At 49.3% G+C, this 23,253-nt stretch overlaps 10 protein-coding genes across 10 annotated transcripts; 6 read left to right on the forward strand and 4 right to left on the reverse strand.

The window, feature by feature from the left end:
• Positions 1–973: 973 nt before the first annotated feature.
• On the forward strand, positions 974–1,213 carry N7446_013075 (uncharacterized protein; the record flags this gene model as incomplete). Its single annotated transcript, XM_058521817.1, has 1 exon — positions 974–1,213. The coding sequence occupies one exon, from the start codon at positions 974–976 to the stop codon at positions 1,211–1,213; it is 240 nt and encodes a 79-aa protein (XP_058365294.1).
• A 497-nt stretch (positions 1,214–1,710) lies between these two features.
• N7446_013076 (uncharacterized protein) lies at positions 1,711–3,195 on the reverse strand (the record flags this gene model as incomplete). Its single annotated transcript, XM_058521818.1, has 1 exon — positions 1,711–3,195. One exon carries the CDS (start codon positions 3,193–3,195, stop codon positions 1,711–1,713), a length of 1,485 nt encoding a protein of 494 aa, XP_058365295.1.
• A 392-nt stretch (positions 3,196–3,587) lies between these two features.
• N7446_013077 (anoctamin family protein) lies at positions 3,588–6,011 on the reverse strand (the record flags this gene model as incomplete). Its single annotated transcript, XM_058521819.1, has 4 exons — positions 3,588–5,300; positions 5,363–5,657; positions 5,720–5,873; positions 5,921–6,011. 4 exons carry the CDS (start codon positions 6,009–6,011, stop codon positions 3,588–3,590), a joined length of 2,253 nt encoding a protein of 750 aa, XP_058365296.1.
• Positions 6,012–7,293: 1,282 nt separating this feature from the next.
• On the forward strand, positions 7,294–7,672 carry N7446_013078 (uncharacterized protein; the record flags this gene model as incomplete). The annotated part of the gene is made up of 2 exons (XM_058521820.1): positions 7,294–7,491; positions 7,565–7,672. 2 exons carry the CDS (start codon positions 7,294–7,296, stop codon positions 7,670–7,672), a joined length of 306 nt encoding a protein of 101 aa, XP_058365297.1.
• Positions 7,673–8,304: 632 nt separating this feature from the next.
• Positions 8,305–9,491, forward strand: N7446_013079 (magnesium transporter CorA family protein; the record flags this gene model as incomplete). The annotated part of the gene is made up of 2 exons (XM_058521821.1): positions 8,305–8,840; positions 8,906–9,491. 2 exons carry the CDS (start codon positions 8,305–8,307, stop codon positions 9,489–9,491), a joined length of 1,122 nt encoding a protein of 373 aa, XP_058365298.1.
• Positions 9,492–10,181: 690 nt separating this feature from the next.
• On the reverse strand, positions 10,182–13,580 carry N7446_013080 (aromatic acid exporter family protein; the record flags this gene model as incomplete). The annotated part of the gene is made up of 7 exons (XM_058521822.1): positions 10,182–10,293; positions 10,345–11,153; positions 11,209–11,298; positions 11,351–13,001; positions 13,055–13,327; positions 13,377–13,478; positions 13,531–13,580. 7 exons carry the CDS (start codon positions 13,578–13,580, stop codon positions 10,182–10,184), a joined length of 3,087 nt encoding a protein of 1,028 aa, XP_058365299.1.
• A 1,909-nt stretch (positions 13,581–15,489) lies between these two features.
• Positions 15,490–17,802, forward strand: N7446_013081 (uncharacterized protein; the record flags this gene model as incomplete). The annotated part of the gene is made up of 4 exons (XM_058521823.1): positions 15,490–15,493; positions 15,569–17,464; positions 17,510–17,696; positions 17,748–17,802. The coding sequence occupies 4 exons, from the start codon at positions 15,490–15,492 to the stop codon at positions 17,800–17,802; spliced, it is 2,142 nt and encodes a 713-aa protein (XP_058365300.1).
• An 854-nt stretch (positions 17,803–18,656) lies between these two features.
• Positions 18,657–19,509, forward strand: N7446_013082 (WW domain protein; the record flags this gene model as incomplete). The annotated part of the gene is made up of 3 exons (XM_058521824.1): positions 18,657–19,019; positions 19,040–19,235; positions 19,316–19,509. The coding sequence occupies 3 exons, from the start codon at positions 18,657–18,659 to the stop codon at positions 19,402–19,404; spliced, it is 648 nt and encodes a 215-aa protein (XP_058365301.1). The 3' UTR covers positions 19,405–19,509.
• Positions 19,510–19,633: 124 nt separating this feature from the next.
• On the reverse strand, positions 19,634–20,329 carry N7446_013083 (class I SAM-dependent methyltransferase; the record flags this gene model as incomplete). Its single annotated transcript, XM_058521825.1, has 1 exon — positions 19,634–20,329. One exon carries the CDS (start codon positions 20,327–20,329, stop codon positions 19,634–19,636), a length of 696 nt encoding a protein of 231 aa, XP_058365302.1.
• A 918-nt stretch (positions 20,330–21,247) lies between these two features.
• Positions 21,248–22,597, forward strand: N7446_013084 (Zn(II)2Cys6 transcription factor domain-containing protein; the record flags this gene model as incomplete). The annotated part of the gene is made up of 2 exons (XM_058521826.1): positions 21,248–21,907; positions 21,954–22,597. The coding sequence occupies 2 exons, from the start codon at positions 21,248–21,250 to the stop codon at positions 22,515–22,517; spliced, it is 1,224 nt and encodes a 407-aa protein (XP_058365303.1). The 3' UTR covers positions 22,518–22,597.
• Between the last annotated feature and the right edge of the window lie 656 nt (positions 22,598–23,253).

A 23,253-nucleotide genomic window follows, 5' to 3' on the forward strand; every position in this document is an offset into this window, starting at 1 on the left:
ATTCGCACAATCCCTATTCACAGTAACAGCCATTCCCCAAAAAGAAACACTTCCAAACGCTGCCAAATACCGAACACCCCTTCGTCGCCACCCAAAAGCCCTAAATCTGAAACCCTGCATGCATCAACACCCCGCCAAGTCCGCCAAGAGCAAACGACGCCGAATCAAGCACAAAGGCAAAAAGGCAACAAGAAAAACACAGTCAATATTCACCCAACGTTAGCGCTAGGGCATATTTAATCAATCACATCTCACAATGCTCAAGATCTCGATTTCTAGATCTCGGAAGGTCGCGAGTAAGAATTCCAGGAGCCAATCCACTGTTATGCCTCAACCCCACAAGCCAATGACGGGTTCCTTGGCGATCACCCGCATATATGCACGCCGATACGAAGTGGCTGAGGCTTGGATTGTTGATATGTGAGGGGGCAACGTTCAGTTTGTGTTGGATGTTACCCTACACTGCTACCCGCATAATGAAGCAGGGGTTGTGATCCCTGTTCTCGTATTTTGCTCGATGTAGACAAGAATTCTTCCTATATGTGTGTCCTTGGCTGTGACTAAGAGATCGGGGATAATCCGGGGCATTGCTATACTGGGATTAGAGTTGAATCTTTTGTTACGCTGGAGAAGAGAAATACGAGGTGGGTAGGATTCCGAATGGAGGGATTGATTGCCGGTTCCTAAATTTTTGGGCCTTAGTTGGGGCTAAGGTGTTTTGTGAGGGAATTGTGACTGTGACGTGGTGGGAGTATGTGAGTCAGTGTTTGACACGAGGCACGCCGAGAGTCCTAGATGCGGGATAGAAACATGGAGAGACAACGAGAAGTTGACGGTCTATATTTATAATCGAAGTATAAATACCCCTTCAAACCCCTCCCAAACGTGAACCATCTATCAATCCAAGTTCTCTCTATCAAACCAATCTACAAATTCCACCTCAACCACAATCACAACCACCCCCAAATCCAAAATGAAGACCAACATCCTTATCCTCCTGGCTACATTGACAGCTAGCGTCATTGCCACCCCAACCGCCAACGCTGAAGCCAGCGAAATCTTCGAGCGCTCCGGCAGCTGTTACCACCCCAGTTCATGCAGCCGTTCCTGGGCTGGGAAGTGTGAGGATTACTGTGGTAGCCGCGGTTTCTCGCATATGACCGGTGACGGCTGTGGATGGCTTGCTAAGAAGTGTTGCTGTAGCAAGAAGTAAATGCCACCTACGCTAAATCTCTTTTGAACGGGGATTGAGGATGTGGGATGATGAACTACGAACTGTGGGCAAACGGGATAGGGAGAGGGGAGGAGGTACGGTACATTGTGATGGATGAAATGCAAGCGTATCTCGGATGTGTATGAAATGAAAATGAGAAATGCATTGATATGATATGATCTATTGTCAAGTACAGATACGGCTTCTCAGGCCAACCGGACTGGTCTTATACGATACCCGAAAGTAAATGTCTAATGAATGAATTGAAATATAAGCAAAAGAATGCCGAGTCAAACTCTGGCGTTCCTTATCTATGAGGAAGAAAACACACAATCGGTCTCGCATTGCAATGATGCAACCCAACAAAAAGACTTCGCCAGCGACCAGCCGCCAGCATGTTTTGACACTCAACCTCAACAGCCAGAAGGGGGACAACAGAAAGTGGCGCGAATGAGGAAACACGGAAATCAATCCCGGCTCATAAAAAGAAAATTAAATTAGGCACGGTCTATTGTATCGGCTTCATGCTTTGCAGTCGTAGCTTTCATCTGATCCTGCCAGACGGCGAAGCCGAGTAATTCAAGGAGGTGGCGTTCACGGTATATGAACATGCAGACGCCGGTAGTTTGCAGGAACTGTTTTGCGTGGGTGAGGAGGATTTCGTTATGAGATGTGGAGAGGGTGTAGAGGGTGTCGAGGGAGATGGTAATTTGGTCCGGGGATTCAGGGATGACAGGGAGCTCAGCCAGGAGGTGGCGAGTCTTTTTATCACGGGATAAGGAGTCACAGTATGTATCCAGCATGCGTTCGCGGGCGATGAATTTCAGAATAGAGTCCAGGGAGTCGAGTTGGACGATTGCTTGGGGCAGGGAGGTTTCAGGTTCGGCGAGACCGCGTTGCATCACGACCACATATTCCAGATCCTCGATCAGTGGGGTCAGTTGTATACTGGCTGGAGAGGACAAGCCCAAGACAGGACGGTCATAGCCAAGCTTTTTGCGCCAAAAGTAATTGCACAGAATCAGGGATATGATGCATGGGATGAGGACAATATATCCCCACCAACGCTCGGCAGTGACCATCGATGCAGCACCAGCAACAAGACCATTCAGGCCGTTGATACTAGCATGCCATTGGAAGCGACGGAAACGGGTATGCAGACGGCGACGGATATCATCACTTGGTTCGCGAGCATAGACAGCAGCGTCATGCATACGGAAACGATGGATCAAAAAGCCCGACCAGATGGCATTTAATAGACCAAATAACGCAGCGAGACCATTTCCAATATACCCTGAGAGCAGATTACTGGCCTTGTAAACCCGGGGGTTTGCACCGCCAATGGCCATCAGCGTACCAATGCCAACAAGCACCGCACCAAAACCCATCAACACATCCATAACGATTCGATCCACGACCTCCGTTCCAAGCTCACGGAATCCAACACTAATCCGACTATCAATCAATTGAGCCAGCTCAGCATTCTTATCATGATACTGCCGCAACCGCTGCAAATGTGCCCGTTCTGCCCGGAGTAGTTTGACATTCCGCCAGCTGAGGCGGTAATCCTGGATAGCAACGAACATCATGCCTAGGGCGAGTGTGCCACCAATACCCATCAGCACGGCAGCGAACTTCGGAACGGGGACCTCGTTCCAGACATTTGCGGCGAAGTCGCCCGCATTCGCTAGTTCGAGGTATCCCACGCTGGCCAGTAAGCTGTTCCTGAATTGGGATTGGCGGAAGAGGCGAAATCGGCCTCTTCGTCGGACTAGGGTCACCTGGTCTCTGCTTGCTTCGAGCGATTCCTGCCATGTGATGTCACTGGCTTCCCGGATGAGTTTCGGGACCACTGGTGGTGGGGAGTCTGCTGGTGAGAGGGAACCTATTTTCATTGCCCTCGGTTTGTCAGGTGTGAACTGGGAGAGGCGTTTTGGTGTGGGTGTGATGAGGGTGTCGGAGGAGTCGGTAGGGGTCGCCATTGCGAGAGTTTTAAGCGGGTGACCTTGGGATGGGAGGTTCACATGACGCTGTCCATTCCCATGCGTTGTACAACCGGTTGAAGGAGTTGGAGAGGAGATAGAGGAGAGAGAGAGAAAAAGGAGGGTAAACAGGGAGGCTAAGAAAGATAAAGAGGAAAAAAGACACGCAAGCGGGAAGATCGGGGTACCAACGAAAGCCAAGGCGTCCCTGTGGAGCCAGCCCTGTAGGGCTGAAGATCTCCATGGACTTTGGTTCTGCGCACATTTGGAAATTAGGCCCCACGAACTAGTGGTCTGTTTATTTTACTGGCTATTTATTGTCTATACATAGATTTCCAGGGGCAGGCAGCAACAATAGAATCTCAAAATGTGGTCTAATAATACATCTGTTGCTACGCTTCTTTCGACAGTTTCAGATCGTCAGCAGCTTTGGGTGTGAGAGCTCGGATCAGTTTGACGCCTGCGTCTGCCGCCGTATTATGGGATTGTCCACTCCAGAATTCGGCTTCCCGATCGGATCCGCGAAGGACGTCATCCTCTGGTACGTCTTTGGTAGGAGAGGGTGTTCCGTCGGGCGAAGGCTCCTTTTCAGTGGAGCCGTACACATTCACCCGTTCGTTGAAGCGCACACGCGGACGACGTCGGCCATTTGGTGAGCCCTGGGAGCCAGAGCTAGGTGATCCAGATCTTGTCAGGCTCGCAGCAAAATAATTCTTGCGAACGGCGTACCGGCGGGCCTCTTCCCGTCGGATGGTGTCAGAGAAGATTTTCTCGAGGGCCACGGAAGCTGTGAACCGCATTCCCAGGTAGGCTTGCTCCGCAATAAAAACGGTCAACAGCAGCGATGACAGATGTACCTCATGGATCGGCCCCCGATAGACGTGCACGATCGCTGCGGTCGAGAGTGTACCCAGCCAAGCCATGAAATCCAGTCCAAGCAGACAAGGACCGATTGAGTCCGCCCGGATTGGGGGCGGGCGCTGGCATTCCAGGGTGAGTTTGAAAAAGTCACCGCGCAGTTCGAGCCAGTTGTTCAGCAAAAAGCCCAATGGAACGAGTGGCCAGGCGACTCCAAAAAGTGCCAGATATCCGAATTGCACCCACATTTCCAAGATATCTTCCTCGACGTTGTACTCTTCTGCATCGGCCTCGCTACGCAGCCGGGTCATAAATGCTGCCTCCTCTGGTGGGTCGATCAGCAAAAGATCGGTGGCCTTGGAATAACTCCGCTTGCGCCCATATCCTGCCTTGCGATCGCGGTAGTTGCGCCATTTCTGCCATAAGATGTGCTTCACATATGGCAGAATGATCTCTTCCCCAAAGCTCAAGACTTGGGCTGTCATGGAAAGATAAATGACCTCCTGCTGGAAGCGGCTCGTGTCTACTTCGAACTCCTTTTGTCCAGTGAGCAAGGCGGCCTTGTATCCTGTCCTTCGGAGAATGTCCAGGTATGGGACAATCGAGCTACCAAAGGGAACGTAGACGTAGGCAGTCAGTATCGTCGGTAAGAAGGCTGTGATAAAGTTCATCACAAAGGTCTTCTGCGTCTGGGCAAGATCGTATTGGTCCTGCGTTCGGTAGTTCTCGTAATCAGTGAGGCGAGTCGCGATGTTGGTGAGGAACGAGGTGATGGCAGGTAATGAGAGCGAAAAGAGGATGGTCGGTACGAATTCAAGGTAGCTCTTGAATGGGCCGTCGTACACCTCAGAGATGAACACTTCCGACGCAAACGACGCGACAATCAAGGCTCCAAGGGCCACACTCGCGACTGATGCAAAGGGAACCAAGAGCAACTGTCGCGAGAACTGCTTCCAGCCTGGGAAGACGTGCTTGATTTGTCCACTAATGGGATCTTTGACCTCCTTCTCCCAGACGTACTGCTTCCGATTCACCTTCAATCTGCCAACACCCTTGACACCCCATCGTTGACTCAAATCAGCCTCCCGAACCTTCCAGTACTCGACAAACACGATGCACCAGACGCATAGCACAGTTCCGTAAACAATGGAATACGGTCCCAAATATACCCATCCGACGATGCCCAGTACGGCGGGCACGACGAGAAATAGCGAATAACAATGAATGAATGCGTAGTAGAAAGCGACCTGCACATAGTCAGCTTGGGGTCATTACGGCCACCTCGGAATGAGCAGAGAGCGAAATTTACCTTCTCGCCAAAGAGCGCTCGAATCGCATCCAAATCCTGGCTCGTTAAGACAGTCTTCCGACTCCATTTCCGCAGCATGTCCCTGCAAGCCTCCTGATCATGCAATGGAAAGGAGGCAGTGACACGCTCCCATTTCCCAAAACCCGGCGTGATCCCGGCACCACCGATCTTCTTTTGCCAGGTGACAGCGTGGTAAACCGAGCGAATCTCCTCTGACGGGGTTTCGGCGTCAGCGATAGCCGTCTCGTCGCCGTCCGGTAACGTGTGGGTAATCCCGAACAGCCAATCCTTAATTCTGCAATGCCATCAGCCATTTATCCTCAAAACACACATGTATCCACGCTTCATATCCCTCACCTCGACTGGTGTACTAAATTCCCCAGATGGTCTCGCGGTACCCGAATACACACCAATAGCGAAGTGCCGTGGCCGTGACGTACCTGGACCCGAAGACCAGCTTCGCTCAAGTCGTGGATGAGGGCTCGGAACTCGGTGATGGCTTGGGCTTGGTCTGGGGTTGTTAGTGAGATGGACAAGGAATATGCAAGCTTTATTTACCGATTTCGCCAAACTCATATTGCAGAACCCAATCCACGCCTAGGTTGTCATGTTCGTCTTCTTCGTCCTTCTGCCCCGCGAGCCAAGACATGTTGAGGGTCGGAGGTGAAGGTGTGTGAAAGTCGCAGGAGGAAGAAATGTGGGGGAAAATGACCACAGTAATTACCAGTTGCTATAATTACAAGCAGGTACAACTTCAGGGTATTTCGTCTATCCCCGCCGATCTCACAGTATGAACATGCTCACCGGTACTGCCAGGAATCTCCATCTTCTTCCTCTCCTTTCTCCTTTCTCCTTTCTCCTTTCTCCCTTATTTTCTTTTTCCCTTTATTCACCCCTGAGAACAACCTCAACCATCAAGTTACACAATTACGATCGCCAATACCATTGAAAATGGCGGGCATACCCGGCCCTGATCCTGTTCCAAGGCGCGTCACTAGGCTCCACGGGCCAAGCTTCAGCCCTACGGGGCAGGTTTTCCCAATAACCCGATTTGCCACTGACAGGCAGCAATTTAAGATCGCCAATTCTAATTACCGTACTCCTTGCTGATGTCCAAAGACTATATTTCAATGAGCCAAGGTCCAAGACTTACAGTTTGCGACCGTGCAGGAAATGAGGCTGGCTCAAAATCCAGAATTTGAAGCCTACAGGTCCGTCCCCACTCTCGACGTGTTCGCCACTTCGGATTGGCGAGTATTGGCCCTTGGCCTTGCTTTGCAGGGCTGGAAGCAGGCGAGAGGCGGGACTGAAGGTGGTGGGGTTGGATTGGCTTTGTCGGTGAAAGACACGGGCGCGAACTGTTTGAGACTGTCGATTCGATTCAAAATCCACCCTGTATTGCTGACAAAAATAGGAGTGACTTGGCAGGAGAAATGTTGAGGCCAAAATGCTGCTGCCTGACATGGGCGCCAAGCCCATTGGAATTGGATTTTTATTACATATTTCACCAAGCCCCAGTTATGCGGTCAACGGGAATTTCTATATTCTTGCCAAGAGTGGAGGTCGGAAATTGGATCCGTGACGGCAAATCTCGTCCAAGTCCCATCCAATTGGCACAGGCATCAGCATTTACGAAAGTCGGCTTGCCACTGTCGATACTCAAAATGGTGTAGCCCAAGATATTTCGGCATGACCCGTGCATGGCTGTATATCCGGTGCTTCCATAGTCGCTTGTATATATGGGGAAGCCGCGCTGCGACCGGTCCTTTTAGTGAAACGCAATGAGTTGACCATTATTGAAGTCAATTGATTTGACTTGTGCACGTTAATCTATCCCATTCTCACCTCCATTCCTGACTATCCCACTTGACTGAACCGGTCATCCTCGTACTTGGCATCTTGGCTCTATGCTGGAGTCAGCCATCGAGATCATGGCTCGTCGATTTCTTCGCGAGCAGAATATCACCCTCGGGTTGAGCCTGGTGCTCTTTGTCTTCATGTTCTTGCCCACTTTTCTAATTCTCGTGGCGGTCATCCTCTTCTTTGGGCTGGCCTGGCCGCGACTCCGCGGGTCGAATGCCCTGGACCGCGAACAAGGGGTTAAAGATCAGCAGCCGGAGACTAAACAAGTATCATAATGGTATGGTTGGTAATGTGCTCCACACGGGGTTAGGGTTAATGGGTTGACTGACTGGTTTGCAGGTGTCACACGGTGTCTGGCTTTATATTGAGCGTTATTACGGAGTCTTTGGGGACATTTACGACAACAACTTGTTCTTGCTTCGCATTGATGGATTGAAACAGTATTGATTCTGGTTTATACATGTTTCACTTTAGGGTTAATGAAACTCTCTATTTCTTCAATGAGTTTCTAGGGTCCTACGATTCGATATATGAAGATCTAGGACGATATAGGGATCTACTAGGCATAAGTCAAGATCAGCCCCAGATCATTCGAGAATAGCCATGCCAAAACCTGGGGACCTTGTAGAACGTCGATGCCTAACTGGGAACCGCCGTTCCGGAACAAAACTATCGTACTTTCTGGGCAAGCGGTCGAATCCGCTCACCTTTTGGGTCATTGGCTGCAAATTTTCAACCCCAGTCCACCTGCTACATAGCGCATGGAGCTAACGGGTAGGGCTGACACGCATTTCACGTGTTAGGTCATGTTGTTTTCTCCCGGGCATTTTTCAGTTTCTTCCTCCACACCCTGGACCGCCCTTAGACCATCAACAGATCCCCCCCCTTATTACACCTCTCCTCGAGATTCACTCCAGGAGAACTAGAATGGGCTGAGCAGATCACATTTCTTCATCCATGAGAGTGCGAATACACAAAGGGAACGCACTCTCCCAAGAAACCCAGTTTCTGATGGCACCAGATCACCGGTCTAGTTACCGCACACCAACCAACCTATCTCAAAGATAGAGATAGCAAAGATGGAAACCCCACAGGAAAAGAAGGCAATGCTGGAACAGTCCCCGCCTGACCGGTTCAGCTTCTTCTCGTCCCAGACGAAGGAGGTCACCACGTCGTCGACCTGGGACGCTCTTTTCCCAGATGGAAACCTCGATCATATGACCCAGGAGAAGCAAAAGGGTCGTCCAGATCCCAACCAGCCCATCTGGTGGATTGATATCTGCGATGCCAGTGAGGGAGACGTTGATGTCGTTGCCCAGGCGTTGTCCATTCATCCCTTGACGGCAGAGGATATTGCTATCCGTGAACCTCGGGAGAAAGTCGACGTGTTCAAGAACTACTATCTGATCTCATTTCAGACTTTGGTTTCTAGCGCGACTAAACAAGAACGGCCCGGTATTCCTGTCTCCGCTGCGCTGTATATTCTCGTCTTTCAGTATGGTGTCGTCACTTTTTCGCCTAGTGGCTCTGGACACGTTACTCGGGCTAGAGACCGCGTTCGCAAGATGCACGATCCGTCTATTTTGACGAGTGACTGGGTCTGTTATGCAATGATGTACGTCGCCCTTCCAATACTCTTCAGGTACGACCTATGAGTAGAGAAAACTAACATCCATCCAGCGACGACATAATCGACAGCTTCGAGCCCTTCACCCGGGCCGCAGAACAAGAATCCGAAGCAATCGAAGACCAAGTCTTTATCGCCCGCATTGACGACGCAAAAGAACTCATCCCACAAGTCGACTTTCTCCGTAAGAGAATCACCCACATCATCCGCTGCCTCCACGGCAAAGTCGACGTCCTAAACGGCTTCATCAAGCGCTGCCAGTCACCCGACAAGCACCCCGTTTTCCCGGATGGAGATCTCCTCCTCTACCTCGGTGACGTGCAGGACCATCTCGTCACCACACTGTCTTCTCTCGGGCACATCGATGAGATCATCGGTCGGTCCCAGGCGAACTGTCTGGCACAGTTGAGCGCTACCAATCTGCGTCTTAGTTTGACTATTAATTCCGGATTGAGTAAGGTTACCCTCCTGGCTACTATTTTCGTGCCCTGCCATCTTGTTACTGGTATGTGGGGAATGAATGTTCCTGTTCCTGGCCAGGAGGCCCATGGGCTTGGGTGGTTCTTTGGTATTGTTGGTGTGTTTGCTGCTTTTATGGTTGTTTGTGTTGCTATGGCTGCGAGGTATAAACTTTTGTAGATGATTGTTCATGGTTAGATGTTAGTTTATTGTTGGGTATATTTATGGGTAAGAGTACCATTTTAGAACATATACATTCGTGACACTTATCATACTTGTCATCATCGTTTCCTATACATCTGGCTGCTCGAGTTAGTTCAAATGTATCTAATGTTCGATATACATTCGCGAGTGGTTCCAGGCCTTCCCGGGGTCGTTTATTAGCAGGCCGCACAAGGCTAGTATTAGACAAAGACCTCTGCTCAATCCCTAGGTAAGATCTCCGACTCGCAGCTGCTCTCGTATCAGCACAGTTAGCATTTTGATCGGTGTTATCGGCTGTACGTTTAACTGAGCTGCGTAATGTAAAATTCATTCGTCTCCACATGCGGCCGCACAGAATCTGATTTGGACATCATGACCACTGGTAAACCTTTTCGCGCCCCTCTTCCACTGTTATAAACTGTTGCTTATTACCAAAAATTGGGTTGCGGCCGCAATCAGGTTGTGATGGCAGAGATCAATGTCTTGTTTTTTACCCGGTCTTACTTGGTGTCTAGCACTTCATTTTTCGCCCTTTGCTACTTCTCGATCACTTAGTAAAACTGAGCACGCCTAAGAGCGCTCTTATTCGCACCATGGAAAGTACATAGGCTCATAGAATTGATCTGGTCAACATATTTACACCTTGAGGCTGTACATAGAAATCTACTACTCGCCCTCCCGGTCAGAATGAGAAATAAGCCTCGAAGACTCAGCATACCTCTCCGTCTGCCTCACATAAAAGTCAAATTTAATCTCCCCAACCAGCTTCTTCACATTCCTAAAACAAAGTCAGCAAAACCAACACCACAAAGAACCAGGCAACACTCACCCAATCAAATCCTTCAAACTGAAGCTAACAACTGACCTCAAAACTTCAAGCGAAACAAACGCCGAAAAAGCGGGATCCTCAATATGCCGAATACTAAGCAACTCACCATCAATTCTCTGCATCTGCCTAGCAAGAGGAAAGGAATCCGGCGTAGACAAGTAAGGCGGCAGCGGCTGACCATTCGAAATAGCCGCAGACAGATGACACAGTAACAAGGTGATGCGATGAGAATTGAAATCATCCGATTTCAACGCTATCTCAGCCAACCGCCCCATCCACTGATCGTCATCATCCTGACCAGAAGTCTCGGAATCAACAGCTAAATCCTCCAAACTCTCTGTCGTATGCGCCATAAGCGACATACTTGTCAAGATCCGCTGGATCTCAGCAATGATACTATCATACGTCTCCTTTGGGAACTTGCCGCCGATAGGCGGCTCGAAAGTACTAAAGTGGCTATGAGCACGGAGACCAGTGAGGAGCATCATTTCCTCTTTGAACAGTTTTTGTCGGGAGGATTGGAGGTTATGTGCTGGGGAGGATTTGTCTTGGATGGGCCCTAGTTCGTCGCTGAGCCATAGTTCGATGGTGGAGTGCATGCAGCTGTAAAATTCTGCTAGAACGAAGAGGCTTCGGCCGAGGAGTTTGCGGAGTTGGGATTTCGCTGTTATTGGGTATGGGAATATTACCCAGAAGAAGGAGATGGCGCAACCTGCTGCTACGGCTGCTAGTTTGTAGGGGCCGAAGAGGTAAATTGGGTAGTAGGGTTGGCCGTTTGAAGTTGCTTCTGGGAAGCCGAGTTTTCGGACCTTGGTAACTTAGTCCTTGGTTTCCTTGGGGTAGGTAGGTGGTGTAGGATAATACCTGTAGCTCGTAGCCGATGATCACGTTCAAGGTGACGATGGAGATGACGCATGCTCCGAAGTATTGGGGTACTTTGATGTAGAAGTAGTACTGCTAAAGTTAGTATAGGTCATCTCGGTGTGTGCAAGATGCATATGCATACCCCGAATACGTTGGCAAGATAGAGGAAGACTATCACACCAGCAGTCTTGCCATCAACGATGTACCAAACAATCAAACTGAGAACAAGTGAGATCGTCGTCGCAATAATCCGAGCAACAAAACCAAACATGGTCTGTCCACTTGTCGGATTCATTCCAATAACGATAACAATCATAGCCCAGATACATCTCTGCCGAATGAAAAAGTCCTGAGTCTGATGCAAGAAGGCAAGGATTCCGACAGAAAATGAAGCAGCAGCAACGCGGAAGCCAAATGCGCTTTGATCGGACTTGATGACGTGGGAAATGGTACGTAATATCATACTTCCTTTCTCCCAGATATTTTCGGGTGGGAGGTGCTCGGGATCTGGAAACCTTGTAGGTTGATTGCGTTGGATACTCGAGGGATCGACATTCGACGACTGTCTGCTCGCCGACGGAGTTTCAGATTCTTTCTTGTCAAAGCCCAGGGAGAGCCATGCTCGAATGGACTTTTGTTTAGGGAAGATAAGTCGGTTGCGCTTCATAGTCCCATCGGTATGCTTGCTATTGGCGAACTGCACCAACTGCAGCGTCGCGTTCAACATGTCATCTTGTAGATGGCCCATGTACAGGGTCAAGAAGAATTCCTGCCGGACGTCTGGATCAGCCGGGATAAAACGCGGCTCCGACTCTGTGGAAGCGTCGGCAACGGACTTTTCAGCGGCTGAAAATGCTTCAAGTGAAGCCAGAGCCTGGGGCAAGTGTTTCCGAAGAGAATAATAGCTGTGCAACTCCTGCTCGAATCGCGCGGGAAAATCAGGCTGCAGCGGTGATAGAGTTTGACCCCTTGCTTCTTCATCATGAGGCTTTTTTTGCTTGTCCAAATGCTTAGGCCTTATAAGCTCCAATGCCAACAAGAAATAGTGGAGACCATGCTGCACAAGCTCCGAAGAATGGATGATTCGTTCATGAAGAGTTTCTACCACCTTTTGGATTTCAGAGTGTTTCAATGCCCCTTCTTCTAGATCGTCGAGATCGCCGGCTTCCTCGTCACGCGTCTCATTCTTGACTATTGACTCCAGAATCTCCGGCAACATCGACATTCCAGACAAGGGAAGAAGAAGATTTCCGAAGAGACGTGAAATGGCATCGAGGTCTTCCGCGGACAACTTGCCCCATGCAATCTCACTCTTGGAATAGAAGAGATCGGCGTGCAGTTTGTTGTGCAGGCCATTGAGTTTGGCCATTGCCCCCTGCAGCTTCTTCTCTTTGGCTTGCAGATCATCTTCATCATCGTTCTTCACATCCCGTGTGCTTTCGTAGGTCCGTGCTCGTCGAAGGAGACCTGAACCTTTGAACAGGAGTGTTTCCGAGCTATCTTCAACAAATGATATCTGAGCTTGAAGGAGTGCCTCGACTGATGCTGCGTAGCCCTTGAGATCATGGAACATATCGCCTCTGCTGGTGATGGGAAGGATAAGCAATGAAACACCAGTTGCAATAGCAAATCCAATCATAAATCCCTTCAGTAATCGAGCCACGAAATCCAAACCTGCGGCTAGCGAAGTGAATGTTCCCGCACGGGTAATCGTAACAGAAGCAAAAATGGAGAAAGCGACCATAGGATCCTGAAGCTCCATTGGTTTTAGAGCACGAAGCGCGTTTGCGCCCCTAACAACAGTGTTAGCAGCATCAATATTCTCGGGAGAGATACTTCATCATACCAGATCATGAATATAAGCCATATCGCAGCTACCGCGCAGGCATCACTGCTAAAACCGTCCCTCGCATCGGGGGCAGTATTATTTTCTCTTGCTTTCACGGCACAGAATACAGCAAGACAACATAGTGATGCGGAGAGACATACTGATATCAAGTCGAAGAACATGATTTTGATGAATTTGGCACGAGGCATGAGCGCTTGCGACAGAATTGATATCAAGGCGGAGAGGTAGCCAATTGTCATGGTGATATTGGATATTGCATCACTTTGGTAACTGTAATAATATAAACATGGGTATTAGCATGATACGGTAGGAAGCGTACATGGCGATGGTGATAGTTGGTGCCAAGGCGCCTTTCAACATCATGAGCATGGTCCGGGAGTCCAGCTCCAACTTGGACCACCACGTTGAGGGATTTATTCGGCTGTGAAAGGGATTAGCGCGCGGCGTTCAGAGGAATAGCAGTGTTTGTTTACCTCATGATCCGAGGCAGAGACGACTTGGGCATCTTTTCAGCCGTTGTCATTCTGCTCGTCTAGTGGCCTGCTGCCCGGTATCCAGATATATATCCGACCAAAAGGTTCAGTGGGAGGCAGCAAAGGGAAAACACAGAGCCAATTCTCCATGGAACGAGAAGAGGAAGTAAAATTTCAAGGTAGATCAATTAGACTATCGGATGCGTCTGCATGCGGATCGGGTTGCCGTTGGACCCGTGCCGAGCCAAGTGCCGATAGCGGGAGGAACAAATGGGCTTCGAACTCAGATATTTATATCGATTTCAAGATATGCTAGTCTCTTATAAGAGAAACCTATCATCTTGCGGCATTGCCTCCTAAGAAGTCAAAATGAGCGCCGGCCGGATCAGTCCGAAGAAGGCACGTGATATGATAGTTGAGTATAAATGCAATAAATGCAATATATCTCTAATATAATATCCGGTGTAGCTAAATTAATGATTGGAGTTGATTAATCTACAAGCTATTACTAGTATAGTGGCCTGGTTCTTAGGGAAGTTGCGCTATATTTGATATAGGACTTGTGGCTGTCAAATAGCGGAGTAGATATTTTCCGCTTAGGAAGATCGCTCTTCGATCGCTCTCTACGATGGGCGATTCTTTGATTTTCCGTAGTTTTAATGGATAAGAAACGATATGCGACCGTGTCTTTATAGCTGATAGATATTATATTATTTTTGTTCTCTAAATCCAAATCAGGGAAATAGTGTCTAGTATCCCAGGTCGAGGTTCAATGGTAGAAATTACATGAACATACCAACAATGACATATTATGTCTTTCTTCAAGCCAGAAGCCATATTCTCCTATGCAAGAAGCAAGAACTCGCGATAGCGTTACACAATTCATGTCCTACGCTTCACATTCAGGCAGCCATTGTGAGAGGCCTGGCGTGGCTCGTCATAACAAGATCGATTTCGTTATGATTGCTTCTTGCTGGGCAGGAGCAGGTTGTTCCAGAAATAGATCGTTGAACATGAATCCACCAGTCTCAACTGTGATCCTGAGTCAGTGTCCAGAACCAACTGTGGCTACTGTGACACAGCCACAAGCCACAAACTGGTGCGGAGTTGTGGGGCTTCCAAGGTTGTGACAGCGTTGAGAGAGAGGTCGCAGTAAAGTGAAGCGAAATGAAGCGAGAGTTGCGTATGCAGAGCGGGTGCACCAAAAGTGAGATGCATAGGTGCCCTCATTATAAACAAACGAGGTACCACAGACACCAGTCAAAGGACCGTGGCAACCAGCGTATCACATGCACAAGACACTAATCCTCATTTCAGGTCCTGGAGGCGTGCTAGAGATCTGAACAGCCTGTCCGGCGGGGATTTGAAACATTCTCCCGAATCGGACTCGGGTTGAAATGCACCGGAGTAACGCAATTGTGACAGGTCTCGAGCAATTCCCGATAGGCAAAACAAGAGCCAATAATGGTCTCGACAGGGATGGCAGTCAGTACGTCGATCGTAGCCAGCGTAGACCAATAATGTCGGGTTGGATGTCAAACATTGTCCTTGGTGGAGCCAGATTTGCTGTCCATCAACCTTGGCATCCTTATAGGGAGAATAATCGAGAACGCGTCATGAGCCATGCTGTCTGACTCGAGTGGCCTTTCCATAGATGTGTGCCCTGCGTTGACATCATGCTAGGGGGTGACGAGAATGCCAATTCTGGTTGTCGGCGTGCACTCGTCAACACATTCTTTATCAAGATCATCAAGGATCCACCATGGAGACCAAGACACAATGAAACTTCGTATGTGGCGCGCTTGTTGAGTTAAAGTGGGAAATGTCCGCGCCAAGATGCCAAGCTCATAAATAAGTCTGGTCCCCCTAATCCACCACTTGACAGCTCTCTCCTTCACTCACTCACTTCTTTCCAAAGGCTTCTTGCCTTCTTTCATCTGTGTTTTGTCCCTGTAATACATGCGTAAGTGGTGATGTATAGCTATCTATAGCTATCTTATTTCGACTCCACTGGAACTAACCATGCTCGCTTCTCTAGACCGGATTCACTCGTGGGCGAAAGCTCACGCATCCTCTCGTGGCCTGACAGATCAGTCCTCCCAACAGGCCGACGTACCTGCCGAAAAACCTCCCCCTGAAAATGGACAAGTGAATATCCCTGTGGAAGACCCTACTCCAGGGTCTGACATAGAACCCAACTCAAAGCCGGGTCTTCTGATTCGCATGCGAAATGGATCCGGCCGGTTTTACAACCACACCAAGGATGCCCTGTGCCACAGCTGGGTGAATGTGCTGCTGGTCTTTGTGCCGGTCGGCATCGCCGTCGAGGCCGTCGGTCTCAACCCAGCCATCATCTTCGCGATGAACGCAGTGGCCATCATCCCCCTGGCAGGACTTCTCAGTCATGCCACGGAGAGTGTCGCCAGCCGTCTTGGTGATACAATTGGAGCTCTGATCAACGTGACTTTCGGAAACGCAGTAGAGTTGATCATCTTCATCATCGCCCTGGTCAAGAATGAGATTCGTATCGTCCAAGCCTCTCTGCTTGGTTCTATTTTGGCGAATCTGCTGTTGATCATGGGTATGGCATTCTTGTCTGGTGGTCTCCGCTTCCAGGAACAGATCTACAACAGCACCGTGACCCAAATGAGTGCTTGTCTTCTCAGTTTAAGTGTGATGAGTCTTCTTCTGCCGACTGCTTTCCACGCGTCGTGGTCAGATAATGGCGACGCCGACCATGAGACCCTCAAGGTCAGCCGTGGCACTAGTGTTGTTCTGCTATTGGTGTACATTCTGTACATCGTCTTCCAGCTGAAGTCCCATTCATATCTCTACGCCAGCATTCCCCAGGCTATCATTGACGAAGAATCCCATCCCGGTGTTCTCGCAGAGTTCATGAACAGCTCTTCAGAATCCTCGTCAAGCTCTAGTGATGAATCCGATGATACTACGACGTCATGGACTACCGCCAAGCGTATTAAGAGAGCTATGAAGTACCGCAGACACCGCAAGTCGAGCACCAGCTCCAAGGGCACAACCTCTCGCCAGTCCTTCCAGAAGAAAGCAATGGCCTCCACTTCTAACGAAAACCAAAGCTCCATTGGCAATTCGATCACTAGCAACGAGCATGCCATTGAATTTGGTGACGAAGTTCACTATGACGCTGATAATGACGTGCAGGAGTCTGCCATTCGCTCCCGTGACTTTGGTATCGCTCTTGACCGTATGGATAGTGGAGCAAGCCAAAAATCGAAACGTGACCGCAAGAAGCGCAAGGCACTAAAGGCAGAGAGGAAGGCTGAAAGGAAGGCTGAGCGGAAAGCGCAGAAAGAGGCCACCCAAAGTGCTCCCTCCAAGGAGCCCCAGCAGACCATGAAAGGCTTCTCGTCTGCTCCTACATTTGCCGGCGTGGAAGGCGCTGGAGAGGATCCCCAGAAACGCCGTTCTCCCTTCGGCCCGATTCCCTCTCTGCTCTCAAATACTGTTTTCAGCTCTCAGTCGCCGGCTATGTCCCCTCGAGTCGGCGCTACTCGCCCTGGTCTTTCCCGCAGTAACTCGCTTCCTGCTCACATCAACCGTCCGCCCCCGGCCGGCAATGCGGTTCAATTCGCACGCGGTGCCTCTCGTCTCACTGAATCGGCTGAGCCCCCTGCCCCAGACGCTCCAGCCAAACCCCAGGAACCCGAAATGTCTCGGACTGCTGCTGTCGTTATGCTTCTGTTGTCTACTGGCTTGGTTGCTGTTTGTGCCGAGTTCTTGGTTGACGCCATTCCCGAGATGATCACAAGCTCCAACGTCAGTGAGGCCTTTATCGGTCTCATTATCCTACCAATCGTCGGTAACGCAGCAGAGCACGTTACCGCTGTCAGCGTCGCAACAAAGAACAAGATGGACTTGTCAATTGGTGTGTCGGTTGGTAGCAGTATTCAAATCGGTACGTCCTACATCTCTAATTCAAACTGAATCCTAACTTTTCCAGCTATCTTCGTCACTCCCCTGGTTGTTATCCTGGGATGGTGTATGGATAAGGACATGTCTCTCTACTTCACCCTTTTTGAGACCATCTGTCTGTTTGTCACCACCTTCGTGGTCAACTTCCTTGTTCTGGACGGCCGAAGCAATTACCTTGAAGGTGTGCTATTGATTGCCGCCTATATCATTATTGCGTAGGTATCTCTGTCTTCCTCTTGATGAGCTCTCACTAACCTAGTTCTTAGTTTGTCTGCTTTCTTCTATCCAGACAGCGATGCCGCCAGTACAATCGCAGGCTAATGGTTGATTTTTCCCACGGGTGTTCTCGCTCGCAATTTTACGTTTCATGAGGTTATTACAATTACTCAATACATTCGTTTATGGGAAATGGCTAGCGCCCCTATTCCCAACCCCGCATGCATTATCTCCGTCGTATTTGAAAACACTGCGACTCCGTCATTTCATATGTAGTTCCCCTCTCTAGCCACGTGTGTAACAATTAGTGGCTGTGCTATATAGACTAAGCCACCTAGTGGCTGGGTATACACTAGCGCGGATTATCTGCATCTTTTTCTCTCAGTTGTTCTCTTCCGCAACCCCTAAGTGACTTCTCCACTGCAGGTGGGGTGCAATCGGTCTCCCCCTATTCTCTCATTCCCCTATTCTACTGAGAAATCTCTAGGGGTTAGGGATGTATATGTCTATCGGTCAAGGTTCAGGAACCAAAATACAGAGTGGAGTTGGCCGATCAGGAGTTGATCATGTCAACCTCCAATGTAACCAATATGTGCCCTATGATGACACTTAACACTTGGCATGCTTATACTTGTATCGGATCATTCTGGGCAGCCCTGCAAGGCGTGGAAATTCTCAATTTGACCGGGCCACAAGCCACTACTGGGGCTCAGGAAGTTGATATCGCATCTGCCTAGAGGGATTAAATGCCGTCAACCACAGCGCTAACTGACATCTGGTGGGTACATCTGTCTCGGTCCTTTCGGTTCTGAGCGGAAATGTTGATGTCTACTACAAATAAATTGTTTAATTGTTTTCTTTCGCTTCCACATAAAAAGGCCTCACTCCCCTCCTTCTCTCCTCTCTCTTCCATTCTCTCCCTCTCTTATCTCTCACCGTCAACCCTCTCTCAATTCATCATGTCGTACGCCCCGCCTTATGGTGACCCATACGGCCGCCCACCAGCCGACCCCTACAGTCGTCCACCATCAGACGCACCTCCCTACCAACAGCCCTACGCGCCATACGGCGCACCACCCGCAGACCCGTATGCCCGACCTCCCTCAGACAGACCGCCCTATGAACGTGGTCCCTACAGCGCCCCTCCACCAGGCGCCCGCCCCCCACCAGGCCCCCCACCTCCACTTCCAGCCGGCTGGCACCAGGAATGGGAGCCAAGCACCCGCCGCGCCTTCTGGGTAGAGGACGCCACTGGCCGCTCGCAGTGGGAGACACCTTATGCCCAGCCTGCCTATTCGGGCTACAATGATGGCTCCCGCAGCGTTCCTCCCCCGAGCCTCAGGGTGGTTATTATGCGCCGCCTCCGGGCCCGCCTCCTGTCAACTATGATAACCGTCCTCCCGGTGATGGTTACTATGATCCTCAGCAGCAGGTCGAGCCTGAGAAGAAGAAGAGTAATGCTGGCAAGTACCTTGCTATGGGTGCTGCTGGTTTGGCTGTTGGTGGTCTTGCTGGTGCTTATCTTGAACATGAGCACGGTATGTTTGATTCTGTTGCTTTGAGTTCAATTGAACTTGCTTGTTGTTCTGTCTTGAGTTTGGTGCTAACGTGTTTATAGATGAGGATGAGGAGCGCTCGGACCGCGAGGAAGCATATGAAGAAGGTCGTCGTGATGAGGCCTACGAGGATGACTATGGCAGTGACTAGAAGTCTCATTTTGAAGATTGACAATTGCTTGAGCAACCCATATTCTTTAGTTCATTCTTTACAACTTCATTGCTAGGAACTGCATTTCGCGAAGGCGATCAATAGGGTTTATATTGATACTACGTTTACTGTTGCATTCCTTCAAGACCTCGTCTCATCCAAACTTTACTTTACCCAATCTTAAAAGAACAGACATATATAAACTCCCATCAACCAACACCCAACACCCTCACTTCCAACACAAGATCTCCCCATGCAACAACCCAAACCAAGCATCCTTATTATCAACAAACGACCTCCACCCCTGCGCAATAACATCCAAATCCTCAACCCCCGCAAATCCCTCCTCAACAACCCTTTTCGCAAACCCAGACTCCCTAGCCCGTCCCTCCATAGATCCACCCCAATACGCCCTCTCCGCATCATCCCCAAAACACCAAGCCCCGGCACTCCTCCTAACATTCTCCCTCCCAAATCCAGCCTCAAAAGCCCAAACATGAATCATGCTTCCAGGATGCGGATGTCCCCCACTAGACCGCTGCATCCTTTCCGTAACCTCTCTCCACTTGGCAATACCCTCATTCTCAGGGTACCAACTCAACTCCGCAGACTCCCGACAAGAAACAATACCACCTCTCTTCACAACCCTCCTCATCTCCCGCAATGCCAGCACAGGGTCCGCAATGTGCTGTAGCACCTGATGCGCGTGCACGATGTCAAAGGATCCATCTTTGAATGGGAGGGCGTGAATATCCCCTTCTTGGAAGGTTATGTTTGTCACACCTTCTGCTTGCGCGAGGGCGCGTGCTCCAGATAACGGGTCGGAAATGTATTCTACGCCCGTGACGGAGCCGCCTGGGACGAGTTTGGCTAGTGAGACGCTTATTGAGCCTGGACCGCAGCCAACGTCTAGGATTTTGTGCATTGGCTGGATGCGTGGGATTAGATGGGGGCTGAGTTTTGGGCTGTACGCCAGCTGTGGGTTTGGAGGACTGTTTTTGAGTGGTCTGTTGTGTAGACTTGGGGCATAGTGGTGGTTTTGTTGGTTGATGTGATTTGGTTGTTGTTTTGGTTTGGTTGGAGTGGTTCGTATGTTTGATGGGCAGTTTTGATCAAGTTTGTGTTTGCGTTGAGATTTGCTGTTTTGACTCAATGGGTGTTGAGAAGAGTTGGTTTGGAGTTGGTTGTCGGGGTTTTTATAGTTGCGGGGAGGAATTGGGTTTGGTTCGGAGTTCCGAGGTGGCGATCTTTTCCCACTATTTCTATGTATAAGCCCCATGGATGTCATTATTTCAATGCGAAAAGTGCTATTATTTAGTTGGATTAATTTACTCTCTCGCTTTCTATGGCTGATGGCAATATCCTGCAAGTCTTCACGCAAGAGCGAATATCTAGAACAATATCGGACTTGGTAGAGCTAGTCCGTACGGGAACTTCATATTCAACTAGAAGCATACTCAACTTATATTCATATAACTATAATAAATGCAAATTCCCAAATGATCTTATAAATGCTCATGCTACGTGCAATCTCAATTCAAATGTAAATCAGCTTCGCTCTGCTCCCATACAATCATGAGGTCATGTGCTATCACCTGACCGCCCGGATACAGCACTATATTGATTAGCTTCTTTCCTTTCATTTTCCTGTCTCCTCCGTCGTCAGATGTTAGACTTTGTGTATATTTAGCTTTTAAAAATCTTGTTGGGTCTTATCATATTCATTTATCCTCAAACTCCTCGGAAATACTCACCTTAGTCGGCTGAAGTCATCTATAAAAAAGAATTTTTCACCACCGTGGCAAATTTTCATCCTACATATATCTCATCTCACTTTGCATGAATGAAGCGTACCTCAGCTTCTTCGCGACCGCGAAGAAGCGGGTTAGCACCTCCTCGGAAGAAGAGCTGTTCTCAGTGCGAAAAGTCGAAAGTGAGATGTGATCTCGCAAAGCCCACTTGCTCACGCTGCAAGACTCGGAAAACAAATTGCCAGTATCCTGCTGTTGTTGGACCAAAACATCATGCATATTCCCACCCTGATGTTTTATCGAGTATCCCAGTCACAGAGGATATTCCGTCTGTCTCAGCCGAGATTGGATCCGCAGGTGAAACATTTAAGATCCCAGCGATCTGTTTGACCAAACCGGACATGTCAACAGACATGGATTTTGAACATCTGGACCTGGTTCCAATGGCAAACGCAGACGAAATTCTTGATCGCTGGACGCGTCCTTACCTGAACATGTCGACAGCCTCAGTACCCAAAGCTTTCCCGCCTTACACCATCCAATACATTACTCGTATCCTGAAATCCTACGTCTCCAAGCTAAATTCATCCGCGGTACCTCCATTCATTCACCACCAGCAGGTGACAGGCAATGTTCCGCCAATATTAGCCAATTGCTTCAGCCTCGTCCGCTCCTGGCTAAATCGAATGCCGGGAAATGAGAAGATAATCCAGAGACAAATATTGCGGGAGATGAGGAAGATCTATGATCAGGTACATCTAGCTCAGACATTATTCAGAACAAGCTAATGTTTATTAGGGACCACAATCCTGTGAAATCGATCGCCTGTGCGCTTTTCAAGCGTATTTGATTTACATGATGGCAATCTTTTCCTCTTCCTTCGAGGAAGGCGCTCTCGAGGATGACACTGAACTTGAATCCCACATCAGACTCCAGGGGATAGGGTTTTATTGTGCGAAAACTGGTATCACATCGGAAGCTGAAGAGTTAAACAATCGACCCAAGTGGGAATCCTATATCATCACCTCCGCCAAGCGCCGGACCCTCTTCACCATGTATCTCTTAAGCAGCGTCTACAATTTCAAAATGGGCTTACCAAACTTCGTGGCGGAAGAATTGCGAGGCGCATTTCTCCCGGATGGTTCCCGTTTATGGGGGCAACACAATCGCGCAGCCTGGGAACAAGCATACCATGCCCATTTGAGTCGGTGGCCAGATGGCAAGCTTGAGATTTCCGAGCTCTGGCGTGATTCCGAGACTGGCTCAGCGGCCCGGCAGGAGAGAATCGAACGGTGGCTAGAGTTTGCAGATGAGTTTGGGACGGCGCTCTTTGCTGTTTGCGCGCATATCCACGGGTGCTAGGTTAATGGTTGAGTGTTGCTTGAGGCGGCAGATTGTCGAAATTCGCTTTGCGGACTTCAAGTCGGCTGCTACTAGCTACCACAAGACTTCGAATGTGATGAGTATGTGGTACGGTATCTCGATTGTCCTCAAAGTCGTGTGAAACCAAAGTCCCGTGGATCGATGACCACAGCCCAGAGAACCGATATCTGGATGGCGAAAGTTGCGTTTTGCAATAGGTCAAATCATCGAAATACATGATCGACTAGCTGATCCTGTACGGGTTCCACCCTACCTATGAAGAGAGCAGCCTACAACCCTGGTGTCAGGACCCCTGACCAATGGCATCAGGAATTGGCCCCGCTGTGGACAAGTCAGCCATAACATCTTGGCAAAAAGGGCACAATATGTATATTAGCAGTTCCCGCTGGCCCTTGGACGACCAGCGTTCAGTCTGTTACTACAATACACCATACTATATTCGCTACTGTCTGGGACGGACTCTACTTCCCTTATACATATCCAGTGGTAATTGTATTTCACCACCTATATTCCTAGAATTGCTTGACCCTATAAGAATTCTTTGTAGTATTTCAGTTAGCACACGATCAACAACTGGTGAGAGCCTAAGATAGGCGAGAGGAAGGGGTACCATAGCCTATTTTTCCCTGGGAGGGGACCGGCAGAAGCTTGGAATTTCGTTATGCGAGTAAGTAGATAGTTTCATACAATTACATGTCTTTTCAAATTGGTATTG

Source organism: Penicillium canescens (assembly GCF_028828765.1).
Source record: "Penicillium canescens strain IBT 15451 chromosome Unknown utg000011l_segment0_segment0, whole genome shotgun sequence".
Lineage (NCBI taxonomy): Eukaryota > Fungi > Ascomycota > Eurotiomycetes > Eurotiales > Aspergillaceae > Penicillium > Penicillium canescens.